Source organism: Ctenopharyngodon idella, chromosome 18 (assembly GCF_019924925.1).
Source record: "Ctenopharyngodon idella isolate HZGC_01 chromosome 18, HZGC01, whole genome shotgun sequence".
Classification (NCBI taxonomy): Eukaryota; Metazoa; Chordata; class Actinopteri; order Cypriniformes; family Xenocyprididae; genus Ctenopharyngodon; species Ctenopharyngodon idella.
Genome location: NC_067237.1, coordinates 14369865 through 14394476, shown reverse-complemented (window position 1 = coordinate 14394476; position 24612 = coordinate 14369865). Strand labels below are relative to the sequence as shown.

Sequence of the window (24612 nt, the reverse complement as noted above, 5' to 3'; positions counted from 1 at the left end):
TTTGTAGTTTTAAAAGCAATAAGGCACAAAACTATATTGATTCCATTAGCTCAAATAGCAGATCATGGCGCTCACAAGTTCAATTCCCAGAAAATGAATGAATTGAAAAAATGTTAAGATTGAACACAATGTAAGTTGTTTTAGATAAAACAAAGCTGTTGAATCTGGAATGACAAAAATAGCAATGATGCATCTGTGACAAATATGGAAACGTGTCTGATAGCTGAAGGAACAGTGATGCGATTCAGATCTTTGTGGAAACTGTGATACGTTTTATTTTTAAATAGAAAGCATTTATTTAAAGTATTTTATAACATTATAAATGTCTTTACTGTCACTTTTGATCAAGTCAATTGCTCAAACGCAGACTGGCTCTGACAGGACTGAGAGTGAAGGTCACTGGTTATGTGTGTCAAGTTGAAGGGTTAACCTGGCGGCCATCTTGGGTGTGGCGCTCATGTTTCTCGTGGTTTTCTGAGCACGTCCTTATCAGCCCATCTTGACACGCCATGCTCGGGTGAACGTGGAAACGGCACGCAGCTTTTTGGAGGTAATTTTCTCTGATTGTTTATCTCTGGGATATTTTTAGAACCGAACACAGCATTCCTATTTAGTGCTGGAAGCGGATGTGGAGTGGATGATGGATTCATCAACACCCGCTCTGATAGCATCACAGCAGACTACATGTCCCAGCGCCAACACGACTGCCAAGAAAGCTGGAAGATGAGAGAGATGAGCTGAGACACGAGATCTATTCCAAACCACAGCGAGCTGCCTACATAGACAGCATCGGGCAGAATTAAGGGCCGTTCACACTGGACCTTAATGCTTTCAAAAACAGCTGGAGGCAGTAAATGTGGGTCTCGAGACGCATTTTTAAGAAGTTCAAACTGGCCCTTACGTTTACACCAAGAATGATAGTTATAACAATAACTATAACCATAACTTATATGATAACTATAAATATAACAATAACTATAATGAAAATAAATGCCACATGGTGCCCTGTCCATGAGAAGGAAGGCCCTTCCTCAGGGGAATCCGCCAGGGAAGGGCTGTCGCAAGGAGCATGAGTTCTGGGAACCAGGTCCAATCCGGTGCATCCAGCAAGACCTGCTCCTCATCCTCCCTGACCTTGCACAGGGTCTGTGCGAATAGGCTCACTGGGGGAAACACATACTTGCATACGCCCGGGGCCAGCTGTGTGCCAGTGCATCCATGCTGAGGTACCCCTCGGTCAGGAAATAGAACAACTGGCAGTGGGTCGTGTCTGGACCGGCAAACGGAGCTGAGCTGCTCCGAAGCGTCGGAACGTGCCATGCCCCTCTTGGGACCCGGTCGTGTAGCCAGTGCTGAAGCGGTCTCATATGAAGCAAACTGAGCGGTGTGACCATGGCTGAGAGATGCCATATGCCCCAGGAGCCTCTGAAATCGTTTCAGTGGAACCGCTGTCCTGCCCTTGAACGAATTCAAGCAGTTCAGCACTGACTGGTCACGCTCATTCGTGAGATGCGCTGTCATGTTGATCGAGTCCAACTCCATATCGAGAAAAGAGATCCTCTCCACGGGGGAGAGTTTGCTCTTTTCCCAGTTGACCTGAAGCCCCAGATGGTGAGTGGGCAAGAATGAGCCAGTCGTCGAGATAGTTGAGGATGCGAACACCCACTTCCCATAGAGGGGTAAAGACAGCCTCCACGACCTTCGTAAAGAGGTGGGCCGACAGGACCAGCCAGAAGGGGCGGACTTTGTATTGGTATGCCCATCCCTCGAACGCAAAGCATAGGAACGGTCTGTGTCGAGGGAGAATTGAGACATGAAATTATGCGTCCTTCAGGTTGGTCGCTGCAAACCAATCTAGGGAGCGAACGCATTGGAAAAGGCGTTTCTGCATTAACATTTTGAACGAAAGCTTGTGAAGGACCTGATTCAAAACATGCAGATCCAAGATTGGCCGTAACTCACCACTCTTGTTGGGGACAATGAAGTAGGAGCTGTAAAACCCTGACCACATGTCGGCTGGAGGGACCGGCTCTATCGCGTCCTTCGCCAGGAGGACTGCGATCTCTGCATGCAGGACAGGGGCCTCTACATTAGCCACTGAGGTGAAACAAATGAGCCGAATGAGCCAGCGTGACGGGCTAGGAAGCGCTAACCAGGCTCCCAGCAACCAAACCAGCGGGACCAAAGGAACCACAGACGTACCCATGGTAGGGCATTGAGGTGGAGGACAGGGACCCGACCTGGAAGGGAGAGTGTCCCGGAGTGGGGTCTGAGTGTGCAGTGCAACACTTACCTGTCTCCACGGTTTGGCAGGGGGTGCGTGAGAAGGTGTTGTCCTTGAACCGCATCCAGCTGCATGCTGGTGATGAAAGAGGGGGCTGAGAGCAGCAATGCATAGCGTCGCTCACTGTCAGCCTCGCCCTCTTTGGACCCAGAGAATGAGGAAATTGCTCTTTTTTATCAAATGTGGGACCAGTGGCGGAACACAAAAGAAACTCAAACAAACTCAACCAAGGATTCTCTGCCCAGAACCTCCACCGGGGAAAGGAGCGGTGCCCTCACCGTCTCCTGAAGAGCAGAATTCCTCATCTCTGGGTGGCCCGTCTCAGGAACTCCGCTTCGCCTTGACGCTTGGAGGGTCTGGCGGGGCCTGATACGGGTGCCGTTTACTTCCTGCAGCCTGTTCCAAGTTGTGGCCTGGGTGACGGCTGCTGCTGTGGCCGTACGGGAGTGGAGGTGGAGGCTGCACCCTTGGCAATGAGCAGGCGGAGGGGCTGCCACTAGCTATCGCTTCTGTACTGTCGAGAACTGCTGGGCAAAGGTCTTGGCGGCGTCACCAAAGAGGCCAGCCTGGGAGAGTCAAGAAAGCGATCTTTGTCGGCTTCCCTTATCCCAGCCAGGTTAAGCCGCAGATGTCACTCCTGGACGCCTGGTAGACCTGCAGGAACACCATGGCATGCAGGGCAGAGGCAGCCTGTCCAGCAGAGCCGTAAGCCTTGGCCGCGAGAGCAGCCGAGAACTTACAGGCCCTGGATGGGAGACGTGGGCGACCCTGCCAGGTGGGAGCATTTTGCGGGCAAAACTGCACCACAACTGCACGCTCCACCTGAGGGATCTCCACGTACCTTTTGGCCGCCCCGCCATCAAGGCTAGTGAGAGCAGAGGGGGTTCAGGAGCGGCTTCAAGCAGAAAAAGGTGCCTTCCATGACTTTGTTACCTCGTCATGCACTTCCAGGAAGATACCAATCGTCCAGCTATGAGGAGTTCGGGACACGGTGGAGGGTTCCACTCGAGGCCGACGCTCACGGCAGCCCGGGAAAGCATAGCCATCAGCTCTGAATCGGACTCGAACAACATTGCTCTCCCCAAAGGGCGCAACGCAGCCGAATCCTCATCTCCAGAAGACCAAAACGAAGGTCTTGAGTAATTAATGACAGAACTAACCCTTTAAGGCAGTGTCATGTACAGAAAACGCACTGCAACATCAGAAGAAATAACAATTCTAAATATAATTTTTCAGTACTGAAAACAATCAAGTCGTCTGCATGCGGCTCTCATGAGTAACGTGTTGTGGACATTCTCATGTAATAAATCTCTCGATATTGTTTTCCTCTTTTGGAAAGTCATAGACACACTATCATGGATTTTTCTTTTGCCATTTTCAAAAATGCTGTAGTTTCCGTTACCACTATAGATGTTTACACAACTATGATGACTTCTGCTACTGAGAAAGCTGGAAACGTGAGAAGGGTCCATTGAGCATCAACCTGTGATTCAACTTTGTCAGAAAGATCAGAATGACAACAGTTCGTGTCTGATTACACAATCTCTTCCAGGTAAGGTGTATCCCATGGCCTACATCCCAACAGGCCTGAATCCCGTTACGCAGAGCAGACGCTTTCCCAGCATCGCAGCATCAGTAACGGGGCGTCTCCTGCTGCGTGAGGCGCTCTCCGCGTGCGAGCGATCGGTGTCTCTCTGCAGAGATCAGGATAGCGCTGTGCCGATACACTTGTGTACAAATGCATGCTCAAACAAAGCAAAAACAAAAAAAGAGGCTCAGGAACAAAAAAACTGGAAAAACCTGGTGTTCAGCCCCAACCCAGCTGAGCTCTCACGCTAACACGCTCTCGCACGCCAGTGTCTCAGTCAGTGCCAGCCGCGCCGCGCTCTCACGCAAGACACGGCATCCGACACACGCTGTCACGTACTCACACTCGCTCTGAGACACACACACACCATCACAACTCGTCCCCACGCGCCCTGCCTAATCAATCAAATAACCAATTAACACTAGTGATCTCTGATGTTGGGTTTATGTAAGCACATTCTGCAGCGTCCAGATTAGATCTTCAGCCTCCTCTGATAACGGCCCGTTCATTAGATAACAGTGTGAATCTCACGAAGACAACGTCCAGGCCACATTTGACCCTAAAATCAAAAGAGAAAAATGGAAAATTACCATTATGATTTTTTCCATTGTGACATTAATTTCAGGACAATTAAACTCATTTATCCACCAATTCTCATTAAGATAATCGTCTACATGCCTTCTGAGTTTCTTATTAGATGCTTGTTACTTTAATACAGTAATTTTAAACTGTATTAGAGTAAATATGACTGTAATATAATGATTTTTAAATTTTAATCACTACTATGATGCATAAATAATAGTATGTCATTGTTTTTGTCACAATACAGTAATGCAAATGAGATTTTTTTTTTTTTTTTTTTTTTTGGTCACACTGCTTTTTCTTTTGGTTTTGGGGTGAAATGTGACCCGGACATGCTGTTGGCAGGTTTCGGTGAGATTCACCCACTTACTAGAAGTCCAGTGATTTACTGATACTGTTACTCAAGAATAGCTCGGATTTCATGACATACGGCTGAGATCGAAAGCTGGAAGTTCCCCGGAATCTCCTCGGAAAGGAAAAATATTAATAAATCAATCAGAATGTCCTTATACTTTCATGCTGACATCACCACTCATCCTTCCAGCAAATGTCCCGTATGACGACACAACATCTCCATCCTGACAGTTCGTACATGACCAAACTACAAATCTGGAACATGCTTTAATCCAAATTCAGGGGAGACATTATTAATTAATTACAGTAAAGTTTGGGGTCAGTGAGATTTTTTTATGTTTTTGAAAGAGTCTCTTCTGCTCACCAAGGCTGAATTTATTTGATCAAAAATACAGTAAAAATTTGGAAATATTATTACAATTTAAAATAGCTGTTTTCTATGTGAATATATAGTAAAGTGTAATTTATTCCTCTGAATTTTCAGCATCATTACTCCAGTCTTCAGTGTCACATGATCCTTCAGAAATCATTCTAATATGATGATTTGATGCTCAAGAAACATTTATGATTATTATCAATGTTGAAAACAGCTTCATATTTTGGAGAAAACTGTCATAGATTTTATTTTGCAGGATTCTTTGATGAATAGAACATTGTTTATTAGAAACACATTTTTTTGGTAACATTATAAATGGCTTTAATGTCACTTTTGATGAATTTAATGTGTCCTTGATGAATGAAAGTATAATTTTGCAGCGTGAACTTGGCATTACTAGTATCACCACACATGACATCATCTCTCTCTATGTAAACACAAACACATGACATATTACCAGCCTAAAATGAGTTTACAGTAAATCACACTAGAGTTTCTCGATCGATACTGGAGAAATCGTGGGCCAGAGGAGGCGTCGTGACATTTGTTCAGGTTGCAGTGGAAACGTTCTCAGGTTCTCACACTGAGATTGACAGACAATCGGAAAATAGTGTCAGCCAAGAACAACACCCACCTGACACCGACCAATCAAGAACAGGAAGGAAGTGACAGGAATATTAGGGCAAGGGCAAAAAACACCTTAAGTAAACTTCCAGCTTCTGAAACAGAGAGATAGATGTGCAAAGCAATCAGCGTGTGAAGAGAGGGCAGGAGAGGCCGTTTATGAGCTGGAAAACGGAAGAATATTCCGCAATGAACCTCTTGCCACAAAAAACATTCAAACAGTTTACAATGGAGGCAGAAGAAACAATGAAATACACACAGTTTCGAAAGTAGAACCACAAGATTACAGACTAGTGCGACAGAATCACTAAACCGGGTCAGGGTGAAGATTAATATATTTTCATATGTCATTGCCAGAAGTTAATCTTTTAACCTGTGTTTTTGAAAGAGTCACAAAGGCTGCATTTATCCGATCAAAAATACAGTAAAACAGTGAAATATTATTGAAATGTAAAATAGCTGTTTTCTATGTGAATATATAATAAAGTTTAATTTATTCCTGTGATCAAAGCTGAATTTTCAGCATCATTACTCCAGTCTTCAGTGTCACATGATCCTTCAGAAATCATTCTAATATGATGATTTGATGATCAAGAAACATTTATGATTATTATCAATGTTGAAAACAGCTTCATATGTTTGTGTGGAAACTGTGAAACATTTTATTTATCAGGATTCTTTGATGAATAGAAAGTTCAAAAGAACAGCATTTATTCGAAATAGAATCTTTTGTAACTTTATAAATGTCTTTAGTGTCACTTTTGATCAATTTAATGTGTCCTTGCTGAATAAAAAAGTATGGTAGTGTAAAATATTAAGGTCTTGTGGCTGTACTTGCATGAGTTGCATGTTTTTTTTTTTTTTGCATCCCTAAACTTCATTAGCTCTAATAAAGGTCATTGCAGGATCAGACGGGATGGTTTGTGAAGCCGAGAGGGCCTCGTATAAGAAGCCGACCTAACCTTAGACATCCTTTGTGCTTTCGTACGCAGGACCTGGAGCGAGCAGCGGTGCCGAACATCGCGTGTGAAAAGAGCGGCCCTGCCCCTGTCCGTCTGCACCTCGGCCCCGTGTAATTTGAGCATTAGCTGTTGGCCAGCAGCCCGCGAGGGGAGAGATTACACCCAAAAAAGGTGAACCGCCTTCTCAATCAATATCTTCTGCCCTCACCGGCACGCCGGGACTCACTTCCTGTTGTGGGGAATTTCCTGTGCTGAGAATGAAAGAAGGAAAAAGAAAGAGAGAAGGGGATAGAGGCACGTAAACTAGTCTTGCGTAACCTCTTCTTCAGGAGGGGAGGGGGCGCTGTTTATTGATCTTAGTCACACGCATATTATAAAGAGGAACTTTAGTATAGGCCTCTAGCACGCTATGGGAATCTGCAGAGGTCGCGCACTATCAGCAGAGGAAATGCCACCGAAGATGCCAGACGGCAGCGTGACACAATGCTGCAGCAGCGCTGATAACCGCCGGTCAATCTGCCATTCAGGAAAAGTTCCTGGAAATGCCTGGGAATTGCTCTGCAGGGAACGAACAGTGTTGTAAAGCATATTATACTACAGGATCTGCCTGATGCCAAAGGTCACCAAACACTGCCTGTTCAAAAGTCCACCGGCTTGTAAATGAACACCGACGGCTTTAATCTTCCTCACTCATTAATCGCCTCTATAATAACAGAGTGTCTAACGAGCCGCGGATGATAGTAATGGTGGATCATGTGACCTCTGAATGCCTCTCGACCCACGCTAGATTATATTTCTGCACTTCAACAGGAATATCTGGATTGTAAATGAACACAAAGCTCATTTGAAGTGGTGTTGAATTGCATCTCATGTGATGGAGGGAGGCTCTGTGATTCACACACTGATTCGGCTCCGTCATCTACAGCTGTTACTCCAAATGAACATCATAATCAAGTACACGATGTAAACGAGAAACGAAAAACACTTATTATCAGTATGTTGCACAAATAATATTTAGAATTTTCATGGGGTCAGTGAAAATGTTGGCAGTGCATTAAAAAATCTAACTTATAGAACCTGAATGAAGAATAAAATAGAACAGAATACAATAGAATAAAATAGAGCAGAATAGAACAAAATAGTACAAAATAAAATACAGTAGAATACAAAAGAATGGAAGAGAAGACAAGAGAACAAAAATAGTACAGAATACAATAGAATCGAACATAATATAGTAAAAAAAATATTACAGAATAAAGGAATAAAAATAGAACAAAATACAATACAATAGAACAGAACAGAATAGAACAAAACAGTAAAGAATAAAATACAGTCGAATACAATGGAATACAATAGAATGAAATAGAATAGCAGAGAATGAAATAGATTAGAATTAAAATAGAACATAATAGAATAAAATAGAATAGAATACAATAGAATAGAACAGAATACAATAGAATTTAATGGAATAGAATAGAATAAAATAGAACATAATATAGTAAAAAAATATTACAGAATAAAATAGAATAGAATACAATAGAATAGAATAAAATAGAATTTAATGGAATAGAATAGAATAAAATAGAACAGATAGAACAAAAATAGTACAGAATAAAGGAATAAAAATAGAACAAAATACAATACAATAGAACAGAACAGAATAGAACAAAACAGTAAAGAATAAAATACAGTAGAATACAATGGAATACAATAGAATGAAATAGAATAGCAGAGAATGAAATAGATTAGAATTAAAATAGAATATAATAGAAAAAAATAGAATAGAATACAATAGAATACAATAGAATTTAATGGAATAGAATAGAATAAAATAGAACAGAACAAAAATAGTACAGAATAAAGGAATAAAAATAGAACAATGAAATAGAATAGCAGAGAATGAAATAGATTAGAAATAAAATAGAACATAATAGAATAAAACAGAACAGAATAACAAAAATAGTACAGAATAAAATAGAACAGAATACAATAGAACGGAATAGAATAGAACAGAATATAATAGAACAAAATAATACAGAATAAAATACAGTAGAGAAGAATAGAATGGAATACAATAGAGTGGAATAGAATAGAATAAAATAGAACAGAACAAAATAGAGTAAAAATAGTACAGAATAAAATACAGTAGAATAGATTGGAGTACAATAGAATGGAATAGAATAGAATAAAATAGATTAGAATAAAATAGAACAGAATATAACAAAAGTAGTACAGAATAAAATACACTAGAATAGAATAGAAGAGAATAGAATGGAATAGAATAGAACAGAACAGATCAAAATAGAATAAAACAGAATAGAATGAAAATAGTAAAGAATAAAATGGAACAGAATACAATAGAATAGAACAGAATAGAACAAAATAGTACAGAATAAAATACAGTAGAATAGAAAGGAATGGAATACAATAGAATGGAATAGAATAGAAGAGAATAAAATAGAATAGGATAGAACAAAGCAAAACAGGATAGAAAAGAACAAAAATAGTACAGAATAAAACAGAACAAAATAGAACAGAATACCACAGAATAGAACAAAATAGTACAGTATAGAATAGAATAGAACAGAGCAGAGTAAAATAGTGCAGAATAAAATAGAATAGCGTAGGACAGAATAGAATAGAACAAAATAATACAGAATAAAATACAGTAGAATACAATGGAATAGAATATAATATAATAGAATAAAACAGATTAGAATAAAATAGAACAGAATAGAGCAAAAATAGTACAGAATAAAATAGAGCAGAATACAATAGAACAAAACAGAATATAATAAAATAGAATGAAAATAGAACAGAATAAAATAGAATACAATACAATACAATGGAATAGAATAGAACAGAACAGAATAAAAATAGAATAGAACAGAATAGTTAATTTCTCAGTTTTCTGAGTGTGTTTTGAGTGATTGGGAAACATTTAGACTGATTTAGAGCTGTCAATCACATTCATTCACTCATTCTGTCATCATTTACTCGCTCTCATGTCGTTCCAGACCTGAATGACTTTCTGTCTTCAGTGGAACATAAAAGAACATATTCTGAAGAATTCTGGGAACCAAACAACACTGCAGAAAGCCTGAACAGTGTACGAACAAAACAACACGAGACATGCATCGAAAGATCTGCGTTTGTGTTCCACAGAAGAAAGGATGTCATAAAGATCTGGAACGACATGCTGACAAATGTTCACAAACTCGTAATGGTGACCATCATGGTTTATGTTTGCCCTTCACTGACCACAATAATTCAGCTCATGGTGAACAGACACTTCAGACATGCCCGCTGTGATCCAGGTCATGTGATTCAGTGTGTGTCCACACAGATGACCTGTGTCTGTCACACTAACTTCTTATGTTCTGCTTTCCACGCCACATGAGGATTTCTCACCTTCGCTCAGCAGCGTAACAGGCCGTTTCTGTCAGGTAATGATGATGATGAGGATGATGAAGGCTGATTCCTCTGCCACTTCCTCTCAAGAACCTTCAGCTCCTCGATGTCCAACGCACTGCGTGAAAGAGGGAGAATTTATAATACTCATAATCATTTAACTTAATGGTCTGGCAGTTTGTGTCCAACGCCGACCCTGAAACACACCTAAACCTGCAGTTAATGGACACCAAACAGTCTTCAGCCATGATCCCCACCTGATCCTGGACAACAGGAAGTGACATCATCATCATCATCATGACCATACCATGACAGTGCGGAGACGGTATCATAACATATTTCAAAATACTCGCATGATATTCTTAGGCTTTAAAGCATACTTGATCCTCCTCACATGTGAGGGACCTCTATTTACAAGGCATCTATCTTAATTTTAATAAAAAAATTTTTTACATTTACTTTAATCAATTGAATAGATTAATAACTATTTTTACATTTTTTATTCATTTATTTTTATTTTTTTTTTAGTCTTTTTCTAGACTTTTCCACAGACACCCGTTTGAAAACTAGACCAATTTAAAATATTTATTAGGAAAATATAATGGTTTTTTTTTTCTACTATGGTAGCTACTGTACTATCAAATGTATTTTTATTTATTTATTTGTTTAAAACTATTTTTATTATTTAATTTAATAATTTGTTATGTTTGCTTAATTTATACATTATATTAAATGTATTTAATTTGAATATATTTAAAATCTCTGTACAATGGTATCGCCACAGTACTTTTGTTAAACCCCAGCATGTATGTGTGATTGTGTGATTAATCCAGGAAATGTTTTCAGTCGGAGAAATAACGATGTTTAAATGTTCGTTTTCATGTTTATGATCTCATATTGGTCACCTCAGATTACTAATAAATCATCCTCAAATAAAACAACCAGTCGATTACCTAGTTCCAGTGAGTAAGTTGTTTAAAGCAGTTTGTGTTTGTTTTCTATCGGTTTAAAACTACTGTGTATATTTGTTTGTTTGTTTGTTTGTTTGTTTATTAGCTGTCGCGCCTCGATGACGTCACGACCCGCGAGCATTTGAACGTGTTTCATAAAATACTGTGGCTGAGACACATGATACATCGATAATAATAACGTGTTTGCTCCATAAAACCATGTTTTTCGATGGTTATCTTTGTAGATAATGGTCATTATTCTGCATCTGAATCCATTATTTATCAGTCTTGATTTTTAAATACATATTCGATTATCTCTACAAAGTTAATGATGTGTTTGATCCTTAAACAGAGACAGATAAAGACAGACATTCACAATAAATGTTTTATTATAGCAATCATAAATATGTTATGCAAAAACATTGCAACTGCTGGCAGAGTTGATATGAGAGCACATTTGCAGGAATTATTTATTGTTGTACTTCAGACGTTAAAATCCTTCATTATGCAAGAACCTGATAAAGAGTTTCAGGGAGGAAAATTTGATGGAGAATAATATTAAATGTCCAGAAGCACCTTGATAATTACAAAAAAAAAAAAATCTGTACAAACTTAAGATCAGGCACATGGCTGTATATTTACACGTGGATCACATTTTGGGATAGTAATCGAACAGAAACTAGCTTCAGTGTGTGTGAGGTCCAGCATTGAGCTTATGAGAACAGAAGGCACTGGATTGAGAGACTCTTATCTCGGCACTATATCTGGAAGCACAAATATGTTATCAGCATCAGCATGAACCCATACAGACGTGCATCTGCACTGAGAACAGAGATGTATGTACATGATAGAGGTGATGAAGACTCTGAAATAACTGCACCAGATGCATCAGAACTGATACAAACATCTTTCAAATATTTGGCATTGCGAGCTGATGGCCGGCTTTCCACTCAAGCCGACAGCGCTGCGGATTCCAGCTCAAACTCTGACGACCTTCCGCCCAGATCATGACGTGTAACTGCAGAGCTCGAAGCCGGGTTGCGGTGTGACCCGCAGCAGACAGCGCTTGTGCTTCATGGTCAGCCCGTACTCCGGCGTCATGTCCAGCATTTCTCCGGGCTTCCCGCTGAACTTTAACCTCTGGAGCAGGATGGCCAGGAACAGGAAGACCTCGGCTCGTCCGATGGACTCTCCGATGCAGCGCCGCTTCCCCAGGCCGAACACCAGCACCTTCTCTCCTTCTATCTTGTTGAGGTCCGTACCGTCCGCGGTGAGGAACCGGTCTGGGTTGAAGCTTGACGGATCTTTCCACAGTTCCCTGAGAGAAGAGACAGAAGGTTCAGCTTCAACTGTGCTGCTTTTCCATTGTTTTTCCATGTAAACATTCCCTAGACAGACGTGTTTGACCAATGACACCGTTCAAGTTCAACTTTTAAAAAACGTGTCTCTAGACTTTGCTTTTTCCCCACATTGCCCTTGTTCATTTTTTTTTTTTTTTTATTTAGTTAAAGGATTAGTTCACTTTCATATAAAATTTTCCTGATAATTTATTCACCTCCATGTCATCCAAGATGTTTATATCTTTCTTTCTTCAGTGGAAAAGAAATGAAGGTTTTTGAGGAAAACATTCCAGGATTTTTCTCCATATTCAACGGGTTGAAGGTCCAAATGTCAGTTTCAGTGCAGCTTCAAAGAGCTCTACATGATCCCAGACGAGGAATAAGAGTCTTATCTAGAGAAACCATCGGACATTTTCTAAAAAATGTAAATATGCTCTATATAAACAAATGACTTACGAAATGAACGCAGCACCAGTTACATTTTTTCCGTAAGTTGAATAGGGAAGGTGTAGGACATAAAGCTTGAGCTTTTTGAAGAATACGAAAGTACGGTTTTGGCGGAAGCACTTGGAAGGCGATCATGTGTTTATATAAAGCATATACATTTACATTTTTTTAGAAAATGTCCGATGGTTTCTCTAGATAAGACTCTTATTCCTCATCTGGGATCATGTAGAGCTCTTTGAAGCTGCACTGAAACTGACATTCGGACCTTCAACCCGTTGAACCCCAGTGAAGTCCACTATATGGAGAAAAATCCTGGAATGTTTTCCTTAATTTCTTTTCGACTGAAGAAAGAAAGACATGAACATCTTGGATGACATGGAGGAGAGTAAATTATCAGGACATTTTTATATGAAAGTGAACTAATGCTTTAAATCTGTTTCTTATTTTTTTTTTTAATCCATTTTTATTGCTTGCTAATTTGTAATTTTTACTTACTATTTATTTTAATCTATTTAATTTTTATCTTTTTATATCTTTAAATATTATCTATTAATTTCTTTTTTATTATTTATTTTTTACATTTTTACATCTTTTTCTCTAAACTTTTGTGGCACTAGCAAAAAAGCACCATGGTATTTTAGACATGTACTATGGTATTCTTGGAAGTACCATGGATGGAGTACCATTTCAATATATTTAAAAGTACCATAGTATTTCCCCCTAATACATCATTGTACCATAATTCTGCCACAGTATACTAATATATTACACCAGTTTAAAATATTATTAGAAAAAAGAAAATGCATTTTTATTCATTTATTTATATATATTTTATTTTATTTATTTTAATCAGTTTTTATTGTTTGCTAATATTTATCTAACATTTATTTTTATTTACTATTAATTTTAATCTATTTAATTATCATCTTTTTATATCTCTAAATATTATCTATAAATATTAATCTTTTTTTATTAGTTAATTTTACATGTTTTTCTATAAACTTTTGTGGCAACTGTGCAAAAAAACCCTGCCACAGTATACTAATATATTATACTATATGTATTTAGGAAAATATGTAGAAAAATATATGTAAAAAATGTATTATTTATTTATTAAAAAAATCTATTATTATTGTTTGCTTAATTAAATACATTTAAAAGTAAGTATAAAATTAAATATATTTAAAATCACTGTACCATGGTACCGCCACAGTACTTTTTTGTTAAAAACCCACAGTAGTACCATGGTACTCTAAATGCGTCTCGAACGACTCCTTACAACGTCTATCAGACACATTTAACTCATTATGAGAAACTTACGGGTCATGGTTGACCTGCCACTGGTTTACGAACACACAGGTGTCTTTGGGAATGAAATATCCATTGAGCGACGTGTCTTTAGACGTACTGAAAGACAAAAACACAAGCAGTCAACTTTTTGTTTACAAACATCCATCTCCGTTACCTGGATTCACATGTGGTTTTCTTTTATACGTTCATCATGCCGTTTTCCACTCACCAGTGAGGAATGGTGAACGGAAGGAACGAGGAATGACGGAAGATCTCCAGGATGAAGGCCTCGAGGTACGGCAGGTTCGTTCTGTCGGACAAACGCGGCGTACGATCCATTCCGATCTTTTCATCTAGAAAGATTATAATGCCATTAGTCAGATTGAAAGGATTTAAAGCCAGCTGCAGCAACACAGTCTCATGGAGATTCAGAACTATTGGTGGCATTGGTGTTTTATGATCCGTTTATGTTTAGGGGAGGACAGACTCACTCAGCTCTCTCTGCAGTCGCTCCTGGATCTCAGGGTAGGCCACTAGATAGACGACAGCCCAGGACAGAGCCGTGCTGATGGTGTCGAAACCTGTCGAAACACAGACGCACTTAATTCAGCATCATCCAGACGCCAGCGGCAGGAAATCATCTGGTTTTCCCAGCACTCACCCGCTCCGAAGAGGTCATTGACGATCCCCACAATCTTCTCATCGGACACTTGGACGTTTGAGTTCTCGTCCAGCTTGCGGTCTTCACAGTGTTCGATGAGGGAATCAGTGATGTCACGAATGTTGTTCTGAAACACATTTCACATCAATTGAGCTTCACAGCCAGCGCTTTTTATTTTCAAAACTGATGAAGTTTGCAACATTGACATTACATGTATGTAAATTACTTGTAATTACATTATATTATGTTTTAAAATTCTTGTAATCAGACTACAGTTACTTTTTTATTGATTACATGTTATTCTTACAATGGCAGTAAATTATTCATAATTCATTGATTCGCTCTACTACTACTTTTTTTATCTTTTAAAATTTCCTTTCCAAAAAAGCCTCCTGCTTATACATTTTCAGTTTATGGAATTCACCCTTCGCCAGGAGTTTGATTGACAGGCATAATGCCGAATCCGCCATTTTGTCCAACAAACAAACCAGACAGGAGAGTTAGTAGATTACCTTCGGTGGACTTGAACTTGAAAAATGGTATGTACTGACGTATTTTCGTGGTAGAAACAACATAAAATCTGATGTTCATTCATGTTTATTTCGCGTTATAACAAAGACTATATACAGAAAGACGGCGCACTCGTATTGTTTTGAATGGGAGAAAGTGCAACGCGCAATATGGCAGAATAAGTCCCGCCTTCTAAATAAGAGCCAATCACCGATTGGTAAAGTAATCGCGTCACTGCAGCGGCCGTTAGAAGAAAGAAAGCCTCGCGCATAGGACCGCGCATGCGCATTAGCTTGATCTAGCCTGAAAAATGCCGGTTTTGTCATGATTCGAGCGTTTAGAAACTAAATATATGAGACAGTTGTTGTCAGATTTCATTGGTGATTTCAAATATGAAATTTAATCGAAAGTTTGGCAAACAGCTTTGGAGAATTTGATGTTTCCCCATTCAAAGAGATAGGAGCTGCACTCGCATGACCGAGAGACGTTTCTAAGATGGCCGCCGAGTGAAGTGACATTGGTTCCGCTGCAGCGATCTGTCACCACACATTAAAGAGCCACAAAATGGTATTGTTTGAATTTCTTTAAAAAAAAAAAAATGACAAAATTTGAAAGCTGAGACTTTGTTTCATATCAAAATTAACCTGCTCTGTCTTGTCCTATTCAAAACAATGTTATAATTGAGTTAGGTCAAAAGTAATCTAAAAGTAGTCAGATTACATTACCTTAAATGTGTAATGTAACAGATTACGATTTACATTTCTACAATTTTTGTCATGTAATTTGGAATCAGTAATTTGTAATCTACCGAGCACTGGACACAGTTATTGAACTAAACTGAATCAACATTGAACTAAACTGATCAGAATAATGACTCTATTGTCTTTTTAGAGAATCTGAATGTGTCTCATATTTGAAGTTTGAATCATTGATTCTGTTATTTTCCGGTTTATTACTGTGAAGCTGCTTTGAAACAATCTGTACTGTATGAAAACAAAAACCGAGCTGACGGACAAACGCAACCCACCTTGTCGAAGGAGTCATAATGTTCGTTGACGATCTTCTGCACTAATTTGCTGAAGCGAGCGTTGATGGCCACAAACTTCTTCATTGTTGTGCTGGGAAGGATGCGCAGGAAAGGGATGAAGTCCGCAGGGTTTCCACTTCCCACGATCTTCCCGAACTCGTCGCTCAGGTTGACCAATCCCACCAGCTCGTCGTCGTCGTGGCTGTAGCGCCGGCCGAAGCATATTCCGCAGATCACGTTGGCCACGGACACCACAATGTGGCGGAAAGGGTCGAAGCTCCCGTCGGCCTTCATGACGGTGTGAAGACGCTCGATCAGATAGAGCCCCTCTTTGCTGATGTGCTCCTCGAGAGCGCAGGAATACTCGGAGCTCGGCACCGTAGAGAAGGTCCGCAGGGCGCTCAGGGCCAGCTTCCGCCGGGCGCTCCACACTCCCACCTGATCCGTGCTGAAGGCCAGACTCTTGCCATTGCTGATGAACCTTGTGCTGTACAGATCCGGACGCCCGGAGAACTCATCGCCCTGTTTGAGTAGAGCCTGACGGATCACGTCATTTCTGCTGAGCACCACCACGGGACGCATGCCGATCTGGACCTGGAAGACGGGGCCGTAGCACTTACTCATGGCGGTCAGGCTCAGATGAGGGTTGCTTCCCACCTCCAGCACATTCCCGATGATTGGAAGAGGCTTCGGCCCCGGCAGCTTCTGGAGCCCCTCGGGAATCTTCGTGCGCATGAGGCGCATGAGCAGATACACCACACATATGGTGATGATGGCCACCAGGCTCTCGGACACAGAGATCGGGCCCAACAGGGGAAGAACCGTTAGAGGCATCGCTGTCTTCAGTTTCCCTCAGTAATCTTTGCAGACGGTGAACAGGTTTCCTGCACGAAACAAGAGAGATATAAATAAGTCTGACTGAGAGAGAGAGAAATAATGTAGTAGCACTTCTTGGATGAATGATACTAAAAAAGAAGAAGGTGTGTCTTTCTGCAACCTGCATGTGTTTGCATGAGCTTTCTTAGTTCATGCATGCAACTAACAGCAGTTTAACCAATGCACATTGCGTGCTTATTTGTATTTCGCAAAATCCATTAATGATAAACTACACGTGGAGTGATTCGTCTCAAGGTCAGAGCCCATGAGACACACACACACACACACACCTTCGTTCAGCCAGTGTCCTATAATACACTCATACACTTCATATTTACCTCTGAAAACTGTCTGAATAAAGGACCATAAGCAGTAGTCAATCAATAAATTATTCATATATATATATATATATATATATATATATATATATATATATATATATATATATAAAGAAAGTGGTTATATTTAGTTCTGAAAACTCTAAAAAAGCATTTTGATCATGCACACCAGTCAATGAACAACAATATTGTGTAAAACAAGTATAAACTAAAGAGATTTGTAAAGAAAAATGTAAAATGACATCTGCACATATGATCAAATATTGTCTGAAAAAAGAGGCATTGCCATCTGACTTACACAGAGCGATCGGACGAATATTTCCCCTCTTCTCGTCTGATTCTGTCTATCCAGAGTCAATTAGCTGCTGAGGAGTGCTGAGGAGTCCAGCGGGCAAACCTTTATAGAGAAGAGCGCGTCGCGATTGGCTGCTCATCACGTGACGTCACGAAGAGTTGGAGGCTGTGAATGAGAGAATCAGTGATTTGAGTGACATTTCATTACTGATCGATCTCTCATCGCGACAGTAACGGAGGAAAAACTGCGTGAGTAATTCATGAGTTCTCTTGCGTTTCTACAATATCTGATATGATTTGACAATATTTTTTTGTTTTATATATATATAAATATATATATATATATATATATATATATAACAAAAAATATTGTCAAATCATATTGTAGATATTGTATATATATATTTAAATATATATATTCAGCATGTTTAAGTTATATATTATATAATTAAAATTATATATATATAATTTTATACACATACATATATATATACACATATGTATATATATATACACATACATATGTATGTGTATTATATATATTTTGTAATATTTATAATATAATATAATATACTTTAACATGGACAATCAAACTTCCCTGAAACTATAAAACACCCTATGTGAATATGAATATGAATACATTATATATAATCACACACACACACACACACACACATATATATATATATATAAAATATTATACAACATAAACAATCGATCAACCCTATAACTTCTCTTCAACAAATTAATAAATAATATGAAACTATAAAAGACCCTATATGAATATGAATACGTTATATATATATATATATACACACACACACACACACACACACACACACATATATATATATATATATATATATATTCATATTCCTATTCTTATTTATTTATTGAAGGAAAGTTATAGGGTTGATCGATTGTTTATGTTGTATAATATTAGGGTGATATCAGGCAAAATTATAACATGAACAATCGATCAACCCTATAACTTCCCTTCAATAAATAAATAAGAATATGAATACAATATTTTTGATGTGATGTAATTAATGACATGAATATTATTATGATTAATTATATTAATATTATAGGCTATATGATATATCTTATTTTACAAAACAGCTTCAGAAAATAGTAATCAGTGCATACATCTAGAAATAAACGCACAATGCAAATTATATATTATATTCACAAATCTTAAAATTGTACAGCTCTAGAACAGGCTTAATGTAAATAAGAATATAAAAAGAAAAAAAAGGAAAGAAACTCAAACGCGCTTCTTGATGTACATTTATCTAATCTTAGTGCCATAAATTAATTTGACAGTTTCAGCAATTATAGAACTAAATAAATTGTTTGCTTCAACACATGATCTGATAATTGCTACATCGGCGCGAGAAGCGCTCGTGCACTGATCTGCAGGTTCATGTTCCGCCTGGCACGCGCTCGTAACTCATTAAGCAACAGGTAAAGCATCGCGTGCAAAGGTGTGTGTGTTTCAGAGCCCCTGCACTGCAGATTCCTCCTCACATTTTTCATACATCTCATTCGCTGTGTCAACAGGAAAAGCTGCCAAAGTGGAGCAAACCCGTGTGACCCTCAGAGAGCTGCATGTCGGTAAATCAGTAAAGTTTGACCCCCTTTGCACGAGTTTCGTTAAACCCGAACTGCGCTGATTTGGGTGTTATGTGGTAAGTTTCCTCTGGAAGAATCTCACGACCTCAGACTGTTATCACGCTAAGATAAACAGCATCGCGTGCGTGCACCTGTAGCGCGCGGGTTAAAGATTGCCCACGTTGCGTGAGAGCGCGAGCTCACCGTTTCCCCGAGCTGCGCGCGAAGATGCTGGAGGGGCAAACGAGTTCAGCCTTTACTATCGCTGTTTATAACAGCAAGAGTTGCAAAGCTGCAAGAAGAGAACATGCATTTGTTTTTGATTCCTTCATTTCGTGCACGCGCAGTGATTTACTAGTTGTTTCAGTAGTGCGCGCTTTGATTTCGACTCTCTTTACTTTCTAAATCATCCTGTTGAATGAGAGTTCTGACCGTCTTCAGTTGATCAAAGATGTGTCCACATCACACATGCCAATTAATCATGTCATTATAAGGGTCTTTGAATTTGCTGTTGTTTGGTGAGATTGAATGCAAAAACGCAAAGACGCGGATTTTCCTAATGTCCTAAAACATCTCAAAATATACAATTTTTTTTTTTTTTGCGTGGTATATTATATTATATTATACTTATTATTAACGAAATGTGCAATCTTAAAACTGTTAAAAGTTAAGATAGTTTCACATAATAGCAAATATAATGTCGTTTATACAGTGCGCTATAGTGTTCCATTGAGAGCACAGCCCGTGTCTCGAGTGTTCGCGTGAGAGCGCTTGCAGGGGTGTGTGTGTGTGTGTGTGTGTGTGTGTGTGCAGGGGTGGGCTCGGTCTTCGGGACAATCCTAAATCTGCTCGGTTAGTCACGCGAAGGCGGCAGCGGCTCTTTTTCTTGGGCACGAAGGTGCGGATTTTTGCGCTGTGAATGAATCGGATCTTTTGAGATCATGCGCTCGGTCACATCCACTCCACGCACACTCAGGCCGCTTAATCCGCGTTCACGGCAGCGGCGCGCCTCACTGACAGTAATCCGGTTCCCTCGCGTGTGAACTGGGAGTTGCGGCGCTTCTGTGTGAAACACATTCCAAATGAATCACGGAAGGACAGTTTGGACAATGAAGTCACACTTGGAATATTATAATAGATGACCACACGAATGCAAGAGTCATTTATTGTAAGGAAGCACAAGAACAATAAGAGATCTAGTGGAACAATGTGATTCTCTGAACTTCAGATGAACCAAAAAAATCACCAGCTGATTCAAACTGAGCAGAAATTATGCAGAAAAGATAGATTATCTATCTATCTATCTATCTATGTCATAAGAAGCATATACCAAAATGATTCTTTAGAGTAGTAATTAATATAATAAATATAGCTGCAGGCAGCAAGCACTTTAAGGCTTTAAGCACGTAAAAAGGTATTATATTTTATTCAGCAAGCATGTAAACACTTAAATCACAGATGGAAAAGACCATTTACAACCAATACAGGCAATTTACTAAGGAAAAATATGTTTTTTAAAGGTTTTTTGACAGTTATAGCGCCACTTATTGCCTGATCTCCACCACTTTTTTTATGTGTCCTCAGAGTGAGTCCATACATATGTGTGTCAAATTTGGTGAAAATATCTCATTTTATATTGAAGTTATAGACATTTATAGATATGAGAGCATAAAAAATGACCAATGAGCGACTTTGATTGGATTTTTTTGCCACTTCCTATCAAAATTTTGATATTAGCATATAGTTAACAAACTATGGTTTCTTGTTTCCTATGGTGGTTTCATCTCGATCGGACTAATGTTTAGCAGATATTCACAAAAGTTTTTTAAGCGCTAAATCACAACATTGCACAAACCATAAGGCGAAACCTAGCATATTTGGTATGGATGGACTTGGCAAGGATTCAGGAGTCTGAGGACGTGAAAATAAGTCAACCACATCCAAAGTTATAAGCATTTGAATATTTAATTTTACCACTAGGTGGCGCTGGCTTGAAACATCTCAGGCTCCTTTAGGGCATCGTGCTGATGACCCATAACGGGTTTCGTTCCGATCGGCCTCTGTTAACCTTGTCTAATTGGTGCTCAAATTTCATTGGCCAACGGTGGCCATGTTTTTCAAGATACGCCAATGCCCTTATAGACTATGATGGCACCTTGGACCAAGATACTGCATGCCAAATTTCAAGTCATTGGGATTAACGGTTAAGAGTTTTACTGTGATCAAAGTTTGAGCCCATACACAGGTGTACCGATTTTGGTGAAAATATCTCATTCCGTTCAAGAGTTATAGCCATATTAGTAAAATTGGCTCCGCCCATTTCGAACACCATGAATTGAAATTTCAACTTTTTTTTGATAATTTTTGATATTCAGACTCCAGAGAATCTTTCTGCACTGGTTTGGTTCTGATCAGGTGAAAAACCTATAGGACTAGTTTGCAAAAGTAGGTTTTGAACAAAATTCAAAATGGCGGAACATTTTTCCAATCAGAGAAATGGAATCGTTTTGTTTGTCTTGAGCCAACGATATGAGGCACTTGAGACTATGACAAACGGTCTAGGAGTTATGAGCAGTTTCGCAGGTTTTGATCGCCACCTATTGGCCAATCAGGGTCATACCTCGTCAGTCTCTCCCCAAATTCAGACCTATCATCTGGCAAAGGTTCAAGTCTCTAAGCCTCACGGTTTGATCTGCACGATCAGTTTTACAGCAGAAGAAAAATAATAAAAGTCCTTACAATTACAATAGAGTTTCAGCACTAATAATATAGACGTAATAAATTCCAACTAAAGAGCAAATGCAGTGCTGCAAGAAAAGAGTATTTATAAAAATAAATGTAAAATATAAAAATCCGCACTGCTTGCACACATAAAGGTTTGAGCAGGTATAAGTGAAGCAGAATGAAGCGTTTGCGTGTGTTTGAGCCGCTATTTCAGTGTCAAAGGACAAACTGAGAGAGCAAGAAACATTCGCCTTCAGCACTAAAACTCAAAGGAATCTCAGAAGATGAAAGAAGTCAAATGAGTGTGAAGAAGTTCAACCTTCATCACGCAACAGTCGAGCACCTGCTGCCGCGTCACCTCACTGCCAGACGAGTGTGTGTGTGTGTGTGTGAGAACACATGATATAAAGCAGATAATGCTGTGAGGGGTTATTTTCCAAAAGAACCCTGAGGAAGAGAGATTTTATCTAGTTCAGGGACACTGAAGGCACATATAATCTTACAGTATATGCATATATTGTAAAAACCTTCACATTAACTATATATGTGCAGATATTCTTAAAGAGAATGAAAATTCTGACATTATGTTGTTCCACACCCGTAAGACCTTCATTCATCTTCAGAACACAAATGAAGATATTTTTGATGAAATCTGAGAGGTTTTTTTTATCCTCCATTGAAAGCAACAAAATTACCATCATTCAAGGTCCAGAAAGGAACTAAAGACATCGTTAAAACAGTCATGTGACTGCAGTGGTTCAACCTTAATGTTATGAAGAGACGAGAATACTTTTTGTGCGCAAAAACAAAACAAAAATAACCACTTTATTCAACAAATTCGTCTCTCCCGTCATTCTGCTACGCTATCTTCGTTAGTATTGGTATCAGTATTGGCCACTCTGATCACGTGATCAACACGACACATGCGTGTGATGCTGACGCAGGAGCCGGCCAATAATGAGTCGGCGTTCAGACGTAAACATGCAAACGCAGCACTACGCCAACAGCGTAACAGACTGACAGAGAAGAGATTGTTGAATAAAGTTATTTTTGTTTTGTTTTTGCGCACAAAAAGTATTCTCGTCTCTTCATAACATTAAGGTTGAACCACTGCAGTCACATGACTGTTTTAACGATGTCTTTAGTACCTTTCTGGACCTATATGGACGAGTCATAAACCTCTCAGATTTCATCAAAAATATCTTAATTTGTGTTCTGAAGATGAACGAAGGTCTTACAGGTGTGGAACGACATGAGGGAGAGTAATTAATGACAGAAATTTCATTTTTGGCTGAACTAACCCTTTAAGGGTGAGATGGAAATGTATTTAGATTTTTTCAATTAAAAAACAAGCAGAAATATGTATATATGCATGTGGATATTCTGGAGGCTGAGGTGGATTGTTTTCATTGGTTTTCCAGCTCTTACCTGCAGGTTTCACTGTGAAGACCGTCGAATCTTCAGTGTGTGTTTGTGTGTTTGTGGCCGGGATCAGCCCTGACTGGAGGAGAGGTTTTGAAGTGTCATGTTTGAAGTACAGCATGGGAAAACGACCTACCGGCACGCAATCCGTGTCAGGACTGATGTGTGTGATCTTCTGCCACCTGAAACTGCACACCTCTAATTACCTGCTTCACAGAGAAACACTGATGATCCTGTGTGTTAATATGAACACTGAATCTATCTATGATCTTACAATATCTATCTATCTATCTATCTATCTATCTATCTATCTATCTATCTAGTGTAGGTTTGAGCTGAAAGCTCTGCTGAGTTCAGCTGTATTCAGTGAAATCTCCTTCTCTCAGTCAGTTGGAGTCAGTGTGTCTGGGGTCAGATCTCGCGTGTGCCCTCAGTCGCTCGTCCTAACAGGATTAACAGCGGTCGAAGTTCATGACATTCACCCAAACACTTCACCTGAGACCTGAAGACCTGCAGGTCACGTCAATAACACACAAACATCTGCTTAACAGCATTTCAACTATTACAAACAACACTGCCACTTAAAAGTCCCCATGAAATCAAAGTTGACAGCTCCTGTTTTTATGGAATATTTCAGTGTTTATAATAAATGATTTATCGGTTATTGTTTTAAATTCATGTTCCTCATAATCTTGAATCAGAATCTCTTTTCTCTGATGACGAGGGCGGGGCAACCTGTCACTCACATGAGATCCACCAATAGCAAACCACAACCGTCCAATCAATTCCCCACAGACAAAATCAAGCCCCGCCCTACATTTGTTCTTGTTTGAGAAGCGTTTCACTCAGATATACGACACAATTGGGAAAAAAAGACGAGCTCAACTTCCCTTTCATGCCGACTTTAACACTCAAACAGACGTCATTTTCATTTAAAG

General features: G+C 39.2%; 1 protein-coding gene and 1 long non-coding RNA gene across 3 annotated transcripts; both read right to left on the bottom strand.

The window, feature by feature from the left end:
• On the bottom strand, positions 1–11096 carry LOC127499286 (uncharacterized). Of its 2 annotated transcripts, none has more exons than XR_007926092.1 (3): positions 10389–11094; positions 10182–10299; positions 1–4431 (listed from the first exon to the last, which is right to left on the bottom strand). It is a non-coding gene; the product is annotated as an uncharacterized LOC127499286 (long non-coding RNA). The 2 variants fall into 2 exon arrangements; XR_007926093.1 differs by lacking the exon at positions 1–4431 and adding an exon at positions 4446–7021 and having other exon boundaries at positions 10389–11096.
• A 406-nt stretch (positions 11097–11502) lies between these two features.
• Positions 11503–18077, bottom strand: LOC127500040 (cytochrome P450 1A1). Its single transcript, XM_051870910.1, has 7 exons — positions 17919–18077; positions 16407–17290; positions 14870–14996; positions 14700–14789; positions 14438–14561; positions 14239–14325; positions 11503–12449 (listed from the first exon to the last, which is right to left on the bottom strand). Exons 2-7 carry the CDS (start codon positions 17238–17240, stop codon positions 12137–12139), a joined length of 1575 nt encoding a protein of 524 aa, XP_051726870.1. The 5' UTR covers positions 17241–17290; positions 17919–18077; the 3' UTR covers positions 11503–12136.
• Positions 18078–24612: the final 6535 nt, after the last annotated feature.